This window comes from Mustelus asterias, chromosome 25 (genome assembly GCF_964213995.1).
Source record: "Mustelus asterias chromosome 25, sMusAst1.hap1.1, whole genome shotgun sequence".
Lineage (NCBI taxonomy): Eukaryota > Metazoa > Chordata > Chondrichthyes > Carcharhiniformes > Triakidae > Mustelus > Mustelus asterias.
This window is the reverse complement of record NC_135825.1, coordinates 1,901,724-1,915,938: the sequence shown is the minus strand read 5'-3', so window position 1 is coordinate 1,915,938 and position 14,215 is coordinate 1,901,724. Positions and strand designations below refer to the sequence as shown.

General features: G+C 46.4%; 1 protein-coding gene across 2 annotated transcripts in view; it reads right to left on the bottom strand.

The window, feature by feature from the left end:
* The window catches only part of foxp4 (forkhead box P4), a 447,909-nt gene that overhangs the window by 102,493 nt on the left and 331,201 nt on the right, over positions 1-14,215 (bottom strand). For both annotated transcript variants that reach the window (XM_078241974.1, XM_078241973.1), the window contains exons 9-10: positions 9,212-9,299; positions 6,342-6,425 (exon numbers count right to left, since the gene is read on the bottom strand). In XM_078241974.1, the coding sequence (XP_078098100.1) occupies positions 6,342-6,425; positions 9,212-9,299 (172 nt within the window). The remainder of the gene's footprint in view (positions 1-6,341; positions 6,426-9,211; positions 9,300-14,215) is intronic.

The following is a 14,215-nucleotide window of genomic DNA, read 5'->3' as shown; positions in this document are numbered from 1 at the left end:
TTGTTACTAAAGTTGATGCAGTCAATAGGCAGCCTGCCCAGATCAGTTACTTTAACACGCAACAAGACGGAATATACAAGTTACACTGAGGCTGCAGGACACACACAGGCCACATGGGCCAACTAGACCTTGCCAGTATTTATTCCCCACACAAACCTCCTCCCACATCCCTTCATCTCACCCAGTCACCATATCCCATTCCTTTCTCTCTTGTGTGTTTATCCAACTTTTCATTAAACGTGTCGATCCCATTCCTCTCAACTACTCCCTGTTGTAGTGAATTGCACATTACTTAGAATCATAGTAGAATCATGGAATCCCTACAGTACAGAAGGAGGCCATTTGGCCCATCGAGTCTGTACTGACCACAATCCCATCCAGGCCCTATTACCGCAACCCCATGCATTTACCCTGCTAATCCCCTGACATTAGGGTCAATTTAGCATGGCCAATCAACTTAACTCGCACATCTTTGGACTGTGGGAGGAAACCGGAGCACCCAGAGGAAACCCACGCAGATACGGGGAGAATGTGCAAACTCCACACAGACAGTGACTTGAGGCCGGAATTGAACCTGGGACCCTGGCGCTGTGAGGCAGCAGTGTTAACCACTGTGCCACCGTGCCGCCCCAAGCGGCACTTAGTCAGCAAGAACTCAATAGTGAGTTGCACATTCTCTCCACTTTCCAGGTAAAGTTTCTCCTGAATTTCTGGCAGGGTTTCTGAGTGACGAACGCATATTTTTGGTCCCTAGTCTCGCTAGAAGAAGAAACATCTTCGTCACATCTTCACCCTGTTCATTATCTCCGAGATCTTTATTCGGGCCTCCCAGCTTTTCTCTGGAAAAGTAGGCTGTTCAGTCATTGCTGAGTTGTAACCTGTAGGTATAACCTTTGTTATAATCTCTTTGTTCTGGTAATATCCTGGTGAAGCTCTTGCTCCGGTTACCAAATGACCACACCCACTGCTACTTTAGCGAATCAGCATCAGGTCTGTTACAGGAATGCAACATCAATTTGATACAAGTTACACCAATGGTGTCCTCCCCAGGACAGAGAAAGGACAGGGTCAGTGGCATGGGAAGATGGGAAGGATGAAGATTGGAAGGACAGTCAGCGTCGTGTAGAAAATTATTTTTTGCTGAATTTAGAATTTTGCATTTTATTTTGATGAAGGTTCACGGAACAGCAGAGAACGGCAGAGGAAGCAGCAGAAATGGATTTGAGGAAGGCAGGTGTGAGAGGGAGAAAACTGGAGATGAAGAGGAAAAAATGCTGCAGAAAACAGCATGTTTCCGTAATTCAGGAATTCCATTTGGACCAGAGAACAGAAAATCATTTTCACTGCCTCTCCCTTTCTTCCCGATATCACACCATTTCCAATTCCTTTGTTTCATGGGATGTGGGTGTTACTGGCCAGGCCCAGCATTTGTAGCCCATCCCTAATTGCCCTTTAGAAGGTGGTGATGAGCTGCCTTCCTGAAGCGCTGCAGTCCATGTGGTGTAGGTACACCCTCAGTGCTGTTAGGGAGGGAATTCCAGGATTCTGACCTCGCGACTGTGAAAGAACAGCGATATATTTCCAAGTCAGGATGGTCAGTGACTTGGAGGGCAGATACAGGTGGTGGTTTTCCCATGTTTCTGCTGCCCTTGGCCTTCAAGAAGGTAGAGGTCACACGTTTGTCTAAGGAGCCTTGGTGAGTTGCTGCAGTGGATCTTGTAGATGGTGCACGCGGCTGTGTCAGTGGTGGAGGGAGTGAATGTTTATTGTGGTAAATGGGGCTACTTGGTCGCGGATGGTGTCAATATTGAATGTTGTTGGAGCTGCACCCATCCAGGCAAGTGGAGAGTGTTCCATCACACTCCTGACTTGTGCCTTATAGAGAGTACCTTCAGCAGGTGGACTGCAGCAGTACCTGAATGTGACTCACCATCACTTTCACAAAAGGACAACTAAGAATGGACAAGAAATGTTGGCCTTGCCATAAATATAAAAAGAGAGTTTGGGGGAAAAAATAGTTCAGTGAAATACCAGGAATCTGCCACTAGATGTCAGCAATGGTCCAGGAAATGTGACTTATTGCCAGTTTAAGAAGCTAGCGGCATCTAGGGGCAGAGCAGCAACACTGCAAGCTCACACACACACACTGGCCGCACTCCGTCAGAAACCTCAGAAATACCCCTCCTTCACCTGAGAACCTTAACTGGGGCCATTAACAAGCTTCTCGTCACAATCAGGCATCACCCTGTCCTCACCAGGTGTCCATACCAGTGTACTGCCCAGACAGCCACAATCAGTGAGGATAGGCAACAACACCTCCTCTACGATCATCCTCAACACCGATGTCCCATAAGGCTGTGTTGTCAGCCCCTTATTATACTCTTTATATATCTATGACTGTGTGGCCAAATTCCCCTCCAATTCAATTTTCAAGTTTGCTGACCACACCACAATAGTGGGTCGGATCTCAAACAATGATGAGACAGAGTACAGGAATGAGATAGAGAATCTGGTGAACTGGTGCAGCAACAATAATCTCTCCCTCAATGTCAACAAAACGAAGGAGATTGTCATCGCCTTCAGGAAGCGCAAAGTAGAACATGCCCCTGTCTACATCAAAGGGAACGAAGTAGAAGTTGAGAGCTTCAAGTTTTTAGGTGTCCAGATCACCAACAACCTGTCCTGGTCCCCCCATGCCGACACTATAGTTAAGAAAGCCCACCAACACCTCTACTTTCTCAGAAGACTAAGGAAATTTGACATGTCAGCTACAACTCTCACCAACTTTTACAGATGCACCATAGAAAACATTCTTTCTGGTTGTATCACAGCTTGGTGTGGCTCCTGCTCTGCCCAAGACCACAAGGAACTACAAAAGGTCGTGAATGTAGCCCAATCCATCACGCAAACCAGCCTCCCATCCATTGACTCTGGCTACACTTCCCGCTGCCTCGGCAAAGCAGCCAGCATAATTAAGGACCCCACGCACCCCGGACATTCTCTCTTCCACCTTCTTCCTTTGGGAAAAAGGTACAAAAGTCTGAGGTCGTGTACCAACCGACTCAAGAACAGCTTTTCTCCCACTGCCGTCAGACTTTTGAATGGACCTACCTTGCATTAAGTTGATCTTTCTCTACACCCTAGCTATGACTGTAACACTACATTCTGCACTCTCTTGTTTCCTTCTCTATGAACGGTATGTTTTGTCTGTATAGCGCGCAAGAAACAATACTTTTCACTGTATGTTAATACATGTGACAATAATAAATCAAATCAAAAAGACTCACCCAATAACCAGCCAGATTCAACTTCACTGACAAACCTAAAGGAAACTTTTGACTGTGAACTTGTGAGGAAGTGTCAGACAATCATTGGACACTAACAATTTGAAAAGGTGACCAACAACATATTGTGTTACTCACGGCGGCGTTTTGGAGTGAACACAATTAATACAGCTGGGCTCGTCCAATGTGAAACCTGATTTAATCCAAGTCCTCTTCCGGATTGTCCAAGTATCCTGATTCTTAAAGCTCCATCTTCTCCAGGTGCTGCTCATGGCTCAGTGAATCACTCTCTTCCCTCAAGTCCCACTGCAGGGTGGGAATCGCTGGCCTCCCTGTGGTCTGTTTCTCACGGTGGGAAGCTGGGTGCTGTTCTCCGGCAGCGAGAGCTTCTGGTTCCACCGCTGTCAATGGGATTTCCCATTGATCCCACCCCACACTGCCGGGAAAGCCACGGCGAGGGTGTGCCGTCAGTGAGACCGGAAGATCTCGCCAGCGTAAACAGCTGGAAAATTCTGGCCAAAGTCTAGATGAACACTCCTGGTGCAGTACTGAAGGAGCACTGCACTGTCAGAGGTGCCACCTTCCAGCTGAGATGTCAAACTGAGGACATGGCTACTCTCTTGGGTGGATGTAAATGAGCCAATGGTGTTAGTGAAAGAGGAGCAGGGAGGTTCACCCCATTGACTTGTCCAATATCTCAACTGGCATTACTGAAACAGATTGGCTGCTCATTACCCGATTGCTCTTTATGGGATCTTGCTGTGCATTCAGTGGCCACACTTTGAAAGTGCTTGATTAATTGCAAAGTGCTTTGGAGTGCCTGAGTTAGTGAATAGTGGAATAGAAATACAACTCTGTTTACTTTCTACCTCCAGGATTCAGTCACGAGCAGGAAAGGGTTAGGAGCGGATTGCCAGAGCGTACAATTGACTTCACCATGGTGAAGCTGATTGGCTGCTGGGAAAGATGCACCATTTCAGTGTTCCCGTTCTCTGTGATCTGATTGGGTGACCCGATTCCACCGGCCACTCAGAGAAATCCTTCACATTTATATTTAGTTCACACTCCTCAAGATGCCAGGAGAGCTGGAGGATTGCTCGGAAAGGGGGAAAGTTTCAGAGTGAGAGAGAGGATTAGAGAAGATTAAGGTGAGAGAGAGAGAGAGAATGGCAGAATAAGAAAGATGAGGAAGGAGGGAATGAGAAAGAAACAGAATGGGAGGAGAAGAAAGAAGAAAGAAGGTGATTGTAAGCAAGAAGGAAAGAGGAGGGGAGAGAAGGAGATGGGTAAGGAGTGATAGAGGAATGAAGAAGAGATTGAACAAAGGGAGAGAGTGGGGGGGGCAACAGGAGAGAGAGAGGAAAAGAGGAAGAGGAATTCAAATCATTTGGAGTTACACAGATCAGTTGAATAATAGATGATTGATGAGTGGTAGATATTTCAAGGAGGATGGAACAGGACAGAAGGAAAACCAAACATTGGTGGGAATGTACACCAGGTAACTCAGTTACTAACCTTATCACAAAAATCATTTTGTCTCATTTGGTTTCTCTTTCCAAAGCTAGATGAGATTTATTTACATGAACACAATCTGGTTGCTGTCCAGATCGGACTGTTTCTTGCGGTAACCCAGCTTCAGTTTGCGTCAGTATACTGCTCCATGGTTTATGTTATGTTGAGGGTAGATGAGCTTTGCCAATAAACTTCCACAGATTCACTTTATGCTGTTTATTCTGTTCTTGATGAATTTACGTTCAATAAATTATATACAACAGACACATAAACTACTGCAGCACGGGCCAGAGAAAACAGCTCCGGGGTTTGTTGTACATTGCACAGTCTCAAACTGATGCGACGACAATAATCTCTCCCTCAACGTCAACAAAACAAAGGAGATTGTCATTGACTTCAGGAAGCGTAAAGGAGAACATGCTCCTGTCTACATCAACGGGGACAAAATAGAAATGGTCGAGAGCTTCAAGTTTCTCGGTGTCCAGATCACCAACAACCTGTCCTGGTCCCCCCTTGCCGACACTATAGTTAAGAAAGCCCACCAATGCCTCTACTTTTTTCAGAAGACTAAAGAAATTTGGCATCTCAGCTACGACTCTCACCAATTTTTACAGACGCACCATAGAATGCATTCTTTCTGGTTGTATCACAGCTTGGTATGGGCTCCTGCTCTGCCCAAGACCGCAAGGAACTACAAAAGATCGTGAATGTAGCCCAATCCATCACGCAAATCAGTCTCCCATCCATTGACTCTGTCTACACTTCCCGCTGCCTCGGCAAAGCAGCCAGCATAATTAAGGACCCCACGCACCTCAGACATTCTCTCTTCCACCTTCTTCTGTCGGGAAAGAGGTACAAAAGTCTGAGGTCACGTACCAATCGACTCAAGAACAGCTTCTTCCCTGCTGCCATCAGACTTTTGAATGGACCTACCTTGCATTAAGTTGATCTTTCTCTACACCCTAGCTGTGACTGTAACACTACATTCTGCACTCTCTCCTTTCCTTCTCTATGAACAGTATGCTTTGTCTGTATAGTGTGCAAGAAACAATACTTTTCACTGTATGTTAATACATGTGACAATAATAAATCAAATCAAATCAAATCAAACTCTTCAAAGGCTGATGTTTCTGTCCTGCCTCAGTGCTGGCACTCTGGGCTCTCTGTCAGAAGATCGTGGCTGCTGCCCATTGAACGGGGCATTACCTTGGCCTTGCCTTAGACAGGGGTTAAAGGTCCCATAGCACTATCTTGAAGAAGAGCGGGGGAATTATTCTAATGTCCTAGGCAATATTCCCCCCAACCAATTATCACTGAAACAGATATTTGCTCATTATTTCCAGGCTGCTTGTGGGAGCTTGCTGTGCACAAATTGGCTGCCATCTTTCCTACATTTTGACAGTGACTACAAATCAAAAGTGGTTCATTGGATGTGAAGCACTTTGGATTGTTCGGAGGTTGTGAAATATTCAACAGAAATACCATTCTTTCTTTGAAAGTCAATTTGAGTTTGGGTGAGGTTGGAACGTCAGCTGAAATACTTACAGGCTGCGCAAAAGGTTTTGGATCTGACGGCCGCATGTGCAGGTGGGCCATCATCGCCTGAAGACGCTCGCTCTCTTTTGACAACTGTGGACATAAAAAAAAACTACTTCAACCCAATTGCATTGAGCATCGGTTAGAGGTCAAGAGCGAAGTCAGCACCCGATCACTCACAAAATGGGAGCTTTGCAAAGGCTTTATAAGTTTCATCTCTTAGTTGGGGCAAGCAGCTTAAAGAGAAATACCTGGCAGCTGTAAGTTCAGGGATTGTTTAATCTCCTTGGAGCATCCGTCACTCCAGGCTAATACCGAACCTCCTCTCCCCCTGCTCCATCTCACCATGATGCGGAGTTGCCGCCCGCATCAACCACCACTTGTTAATATTCAGGCCACACCCTCCACACCAACACAATCAAACACTTTTTAAGGACTGGGGTGGGCACAGTAAGAAGTCTCACAACATCAGGTTAAAGTCCAACAGGTTTATTTGGAATCACGAGCTTTCGGAGCTCTGCTCCTTCATCAGGTGAGTGACTTAGTCACTCACTTGATGAAGGAGCAGTGCTCCGAAAGCTTGAGATTCCAAATAAGCCTATTGGACTTTAACCTGATGTTGTGAGACTTCTTACTGTGCCTATCTCACCCTCTCAGCGCATTCTTCCACCTCCCTCGCGTGTCTGTCCACTTCCTTTTAACACATCGATACTATTCCCTTCAACTGTCCCTCATGACGATGTGCTCCTCATTCTCACCAACCTCTGGGTAAAGACGTTTCTCCTGAATTCTGCATTGGATTTATTAGTGACTGTATTATATTAACGCACCCACAGATATCAGGTTGAACTTTAACACCAAAAGCAGGTGATTTGGGGTTGGGGCAGACATGAGAATTCGAAAAATCCTGTCCCCCGCCTCACCACCGAACCCACCCATGTCGAGTTGAATGGAGACGTGCAAACAGCGAGCAGCGAGCCCACTCCCAGGGTGCTGGTTGGCAACTTCAATGTTCCATTGAGGCTGGAAGCCTCTCCTTTTCCCATAAATGGTCACGTTTCCCAGGCCTGAGGTAACACAGCAGCTGACGAGGGATGAGGACAACTTCCGGGAAAAGTTAAATGCCTTTACAGCACTGCGTGTGGGCTGGGAGTAACTGAAATGTTTCTCCAAGGCACCGCCCCCCTCACCCCCCACCCCCCTTCCCCAACAAGTTCCCCCATCCACCCCATCAGAACTTCAAAACAAAATGGCCCTCAGAATTGCGCCCCCCACAACCTCCTTATCCCCCCACCCTCATTTCTGCTATCCCCCTTCCCCCCCATCCATTCCAAAATCCCCATTCCCCCCCCCACCCCACCTCACGGGGGTCAAACCACCATCATGTCATGGTTTGGGCCTTCCCAGAGTCTAGGATCAGAACCCACTGGGGCTGGACTCTGCCTGGGATCGGGGGGGGAGGGGGGTAAATCAGACCTCTGGGGCAAGGATTGGATTTCCTTTCTGCCAAAGATTGTACCATTACCCAGGATCAGACACCTCATGGGGGTCATGGACTGGACTTATCTTGTCTCACTCCCTGGGGTCAACCCCAGACAGGAACCTGTCCATCACAGCAGTGTCACATGGGAGGTTTCCTGCCTGAAACCCACCCACATCAACCACCACTTGTTAATATTCAGGCCACACTCTCCACACCAACACAATCAAACACTTCTTAAGGACCTTTATCAACTTTCCTCTTTCTCTAGAAGAAAGAATCGTAACCTGTTCAAACATTCCTGATAGTTAGAACCTCTCAATCCTGGAATCATCCTCGTTAGTCTTTTTTCTCCACCTTCTCCAGTGCCTCCATATCTTTATTATAACATGGAGAGCGGAACAGTGTATAGTAACTCCAAACGGCAGTCCATCAGATGATCAGGGAATTGCAGGACAATGTGGAGAAGATATGAAGCTAAACCTCCCAGTTTTCAAAGACAGAGGCATTAGCGAGATTGCAATGCTGTAATGGAGGCCGGTTCGCTGAGTTGTGAGAACACCACAGCTGAAGATTCATCCAAATGATATCAGGAATGTGGTTATAAAGACAGGCATGGAAAATCAGGTCAGAGGGTCATGAGTCTGTGGAATTCTCTTCCTCAGAGAGCAGTGAAGGTCATTGAATATTCTCCAGGCTGCGTTAGACAGATCCTTGATTGACAAGGGAATCAAAGGGTATGGGGGGTGGATAGGAAAGTGGAGATGAGACCAGCCAAGATCTTGTCAAATGGCAGAACAGGCTGGAGGGGCCGAATGGCCTACTCCTGCTCCTAATTTGTATGTTTGTATGTTAAATTATGACTTTCTTCAATGGAACAGAGAAGGTTGAGAGATTATTTAATTTATCATTGGAATTGTTTGAAATTCTTTAAAGGTTTGAGAGGTTCTGGGTAAAATAGCAACAAAGCGAGACAGACAAAGCGTTGTCACTGAGAGAATGAGAGGAGGCAGGGTTAGAACACGGGGATGCTTTATCACATGGGGCTATTGAAGCACCAACTGGAACTTTGTTTAGAAAGGAATTCATGTAACATTTGCAAGGAAAGATTATACAAGGATACAGAGAAAGGCAGAAGAATGGGATTGGACAACACAGCTGCAGGTGAAGAGCTAACTTTGACAGATGTGATGGGCTGAATGGCCTCCCTCCCCTATGTAATTTCTATGATTCCATGATGCATTCCCTTCTACAAGGCAGAATAGTTCAAAGTTTTTCCTTTGACATGTGCTGTGTGTGTGGGAAGGGGGGTTGGGGCAGGAGGGGGCAACTCTCTCAAATCACTTCCAAGAGGCGAACTCCCATTGCAGAGAGATCCGAGTGAAAAAAATATACCAACCTGAATTTCGAGTTGTTGTACGACTTGCATCTGAACCCGACACTGGGCTGTGCTGCGGTCATCGAGTGCGTGCTCGTTACTGAGGTGCCTAACAGAATGGAAGAAATCATAGCTTGACAATTCTTCGATAATGATTCCATACATTTCACTACAAAGATTGCAGCAGATAAGTCCAATGACTGTCAATGAATGGATGTCTTTATACTCTCTCTCTCTGCCATCGTTTAGCCTTTGCGTTTTCATTGTTTAAGTCCCGGCTCAGCCAGGGTTATCTGGACAGAGTGTTTCCTTCACACTTGTAACTCAACCAAAGAACGAGGCTGAGTGACAATGGGACACCTGGCTTCTCTATCATTCCCCGAATCCATGATAACAATGTCAGACCTGATTCCTCCCATGGGATGTGGCTTGGATAAGATAAGAAAGTCACAAATCCCAGGCGGGTGCAACATTAAAACTCTGACACTTGCCCTCAGGCCTGGCTCTGAGTCCGCTGATGTCTGGTGAAATTCTGCCGATTGAAAGAATCCAATCTCCACAATCCAGTCCATTGCGGTGACAAACCGAGGTTACCCAATGGCCCCTCATTCCGAATTAAACATACAAAAGGCCAATTCAATCAGTGTGCCCAATAGGGTTGGATTCGAGGATTATTAAAGCAGCTGGGGACACATTGCCATAATTGGGATTATGATCAATATTTTGATGAGAGATTTACTCTGTATCCAACCCCGTGCTGTAAGAAGGCAAATGGAAGTTTGTCCTTTATTGCTAGAGGGATGGAGTTTAAAAACAGCAAGGTTATGTTGCAGCTGTATAAGGTGCTGGTGAGGCCACACCTGGAGTACTGTGTACAGTTTTGGTCTCCTTACTTGAGAAAGGATATACTGGCATGGAGGGGGTGCAGAGGAGATTCACGAGGTTGATTCCGGAGTTGAGAGGGTTGGCTTATGAGGAGAGACTGAGTAGACTGGGGCTATACTCATTGGAATTCAGAAGAATGAGGGGAGATCTTATAGAAACATATAAGATTATGAAGGGAATAGATAAGATAGAAGCAGGGAAGTTGTTTCCACTGGCGGGTGAAACTAGAACAAAGGGGCATAGCCTCAAAATAAGGGGAAGCAGATTTAGGACTGAGTTGAGGAGGAACTTCACACAAAGGGTTGTGAATCTGTGGAATTCCCCGCCCAGTGAAGCAGTTGAGGCTACCTCACTGAATGTTTATAAGGCAAGGATAGACAAATTTTTGAACAGTAAAATAATTAAGGGTTATGGTGAGCAGGCGGGTAAGTGGAGTTGAGTCCACAAAAAGATCAGCCATGATCTTATTGAATGGCGGAGCAGGCTCGAGGGGCCAGATGGCCTACTCCTGCTCCCAGTTCTTATGTACCTGTCCTGGGAGTGTTTGATGGGGACAGTGTAGAGGGAGCTTCACTCTGTTTCTAACCCTGTGCTGTATCTGTCCTGGGAGTGTTTGATGGTGACAGTGCAGAGGGAGCTTTACTCTGTATCTAAACCTGTGCTGTGTCTGTCCTGCGAGTGTTTGATTGGAACATTGCAGAGGGAGCTTTACTCTGTATCTAACCCCGTGCTGTACCTGTCCCAGGAGTGTTTGATGAGACAGTGCAGAGAGAGCTTTACTCTGTATCTAACCCCGTGCTATACCTGTCCTGGGAGTGTTTGATGGGGACAGTGTAGAGGGAGCTTTACTCTGTATCTAACCCCGTTCTGTACCTGTCCTGGGAGTGTTTGATGGGGGAACAGTGTAGAGGGAGCTTTACTCTGTATCTAACCCCGTTCTGTACCTGTCCTGGGAGTGTTTGATGGGGGAACAGTGTAGAGGGAGCTTTACTCTGTATCTAACCCTGTGCTGTACCTGTCCTGGGAGTGTTTGATGGGGGACAGTGTAGAGGGAGCTTTACTCTGTATCTAACCCCGTGCTGTACCTGTCCTGGGGATGTTTGATGGGGACAGTGTAGAGGGAGCTTTACTCTGTATCTAACCCCGTGCTGTACCTGTCCTGGGAGTGTTTGATGGGGACAGTGTAGAGGGAGCTTTACTCTGTATCTAACCCCGTGCTGTACCTGTCCTGGGAGTGTTTGATGGGGACAGTGTAGAGGGAGCTTTACTCTGTATCTAACCCCGTGCTGTACCTGTCCTGGGAGTGTTTGATGGGGACAGTGTAGAGGGAGTTTAAAAGACATGAGTACGGTTATTGATAGCAGGTAACAAAGCCACAAACACGTTGGGCAGGATTCTCTGAACTCATTCATCCCATCCCCGCTGTCAGTGAGAACAGGAATTTCAGTTAGTCAAAAGTCCAGTCACTGCAGCGGCCCTGGGGAATGCAGCCGCAGGTGAGGACGGAAGTTTCCGGTGATTTAATTCCATTTGGAGTTTGCAGCTCATATTTGGGAGAAAACCTCAATGGATTCCTGACTCGATTGTGGCCAGTGATTTAACATGCAGGGAGCGAGCTTTAACTTCTCTTATTCTCAATAGATTTTCTGGATTTTTGTTGTCTGTGAAACATATTTTAAGTACATTCTTTTTATGAAGGTGAGTTTATGCTCAGTGCTGATCTAGGCTGAGCCTGTTTTGGAATCACCAAGACTAACATCATTGCGACAAGAGCAAGGAGTTGCTTAGTGCTACAGTACATGAATATCGCTGAGAAAAGGGACGTTGCTGTCTTATATTCACCAGGACAAACACAAGAATGCCAAATTTCAAAGAGTCACTACAATATATACTACACAGGAAACGGGTGCTAATTGGTTAGCAGGTTATCACTGGCTGCTAAGGAGGAAGTAAGAGGAGATTATTGGCTCCCCAAGTTGTTGGGTAATTTTAAAAAAGGCGCAAGTCTTGAACATATTCCTTTTGTCTGCAGAGAGTGGTTCCCTGTGTATGAATGCAAGTCACTTCTAGTAAGAATAAATAAGCCACCTTACAAGCTTGACCAATTATCTTAAATTGGCTGTTAGAACATAGAACAGTACAGCACAGAACAGGCCCTTCGGCCCACGATGTTGTGCCGAGCTTTATCTGAAACCAAGATCAAGCTATCCCACTCCCTATCATCCTGGTGTGCTCCATGTGCCTATCCAATAACCGCTTAAATGTTTCTAAAGTGTCTGACTCCACTATCACTGCAGGCAGTCCATTCCACACCCCAACCACTCTCTGCGTAAAGAACCTACCTCTGATATCCGTCCTGTATCTCCCACCACGAACCCTATAGTTATGCCCCCTTGTAATAGCTCCATCCACCCGAGGAAATAGTCTTTGAACGTTCACTCTATCTATCCCCTTCATCATTTTATACACCTCTATTAAGTCTCCCCTCAGCCTCCTCCGCTCCAGAGAGAACAGCCCTAGCTCCCTCAACCTTTCCTCATATGACCTACCCTCCAAACCAGGCAGCATCCTGGTAAATCTCCTCTGCACTCTTTCCAGTGCTTCCACATCCTTCTTATAGTGAGGTGACCAGAACTGCACACAATATTCCAAATGTGGTCTCACCAAGGTCCTGTACAGTTGCAGCATAACCCCACGGCTCTTAAACTCCAACCCCCTGTTAATAAAAGCTAACACACTATAGGCCTTCTTCACAGCTCTATCCACTTGACTGGCAACCTTTAGAGATCTGTGGATATGGACCCCAAGATCTCTCTGTTCCTCCACAGTCTTCAGAACCCTACCTTTGACCCTGTAATCCACATTTAAATTTGTCCTACCAAAATGAATCACCTCACATTTATCAGGGTTAAACTCCATTTGCCATTTTTCAGCCCAGCTTTGCATCCTATCTATGTCTCTTTGCAGCCTACAACAGCCCTCCACCTCATCCACTACTCCACCAATCTTGGTGTCATCAGCAAATTTACTGATCCACCCTTCAGCCCCCTCCTCTAAGTCATTAATAAAAATCACAAAGAGCAGAGGACCAAGCACTGATCCCTGCGGCACACCGCTAGCAACCTGCCTCCAATCCGAAAATTTTCCATCGACCACCACCCTCTGTCTTCGGTCAGACAGCCAGTTACCTATCCAATCGGCCAACTTTCCCTCTATCCCACACCTCCTCACTTTCATCATAAGCCGACCATGGGGGACCTTATCAAATGCCTTACTAAAATCCATGTATATGACATCAACTGCCCTACCTTCATCAACACACTTAGTTACCTCCTCAAAAAATTCTATCAAATTTGTGAGGCACGACTTGCCCTTCACGAATCCGTGCTGACTATCTCGGATTAATCCGCATCTTTCTAAATGGTCGTAAATCCCATCCCTAAGGACCCTTTCCATCAATTTACCAACCACCGAAGTAAGACTAACCGGTCTATAATTACCAGGGTCATTTCTATTCCCTTTCTTAAACAGAGGAACAACATTCGCCATTCTCCAGTCCTCTGGCACCATCCCCGTGGACAGCGAGGACCCAAAGATCAAAGCCAAAGGCTCTGCAATCTCATCCCTTGCCTCCCACAGAATCCTAGGATACATTTCATCAGGCCCAGGGGACTTATCGACCTTCAGTTCATTCAAAACTGCCAAGACATCCTCCCTCCGAACATCTATTTCCTCCAGCCTATTAGCCTGTAACACCTTCTCTTCCTCAAAAACATGGCCCCTCTCCTTGGTGAACACTGAAGAAAAGTATTCATTCATCACCTCGCCTATCTCTACTGACTCCATACACAAGTTCCCACTACTGTCCTTGACTGGCCCTAACCTCACCCTGGTCATTCTTTTATTCCTCACATAAGAGTAAAAAGCCTTGGGGTTTTCCTTGATCCGACCCGCCAAGGACTTCTCATGTCCCCCCCTAGCTCTCCTAAGCCCCTTTTTCAGCTCATTCCTTGCTAACTTGTAACCCTCAATCGAGCCATCTGAACCTTGTTTCCTCATCCCTACATAAGCTTCCCTCTTCCTTTTCACAAGACATTCCACCTCTTTTGTGAACCATGGTTCCCTCACTCGGCCATTTCC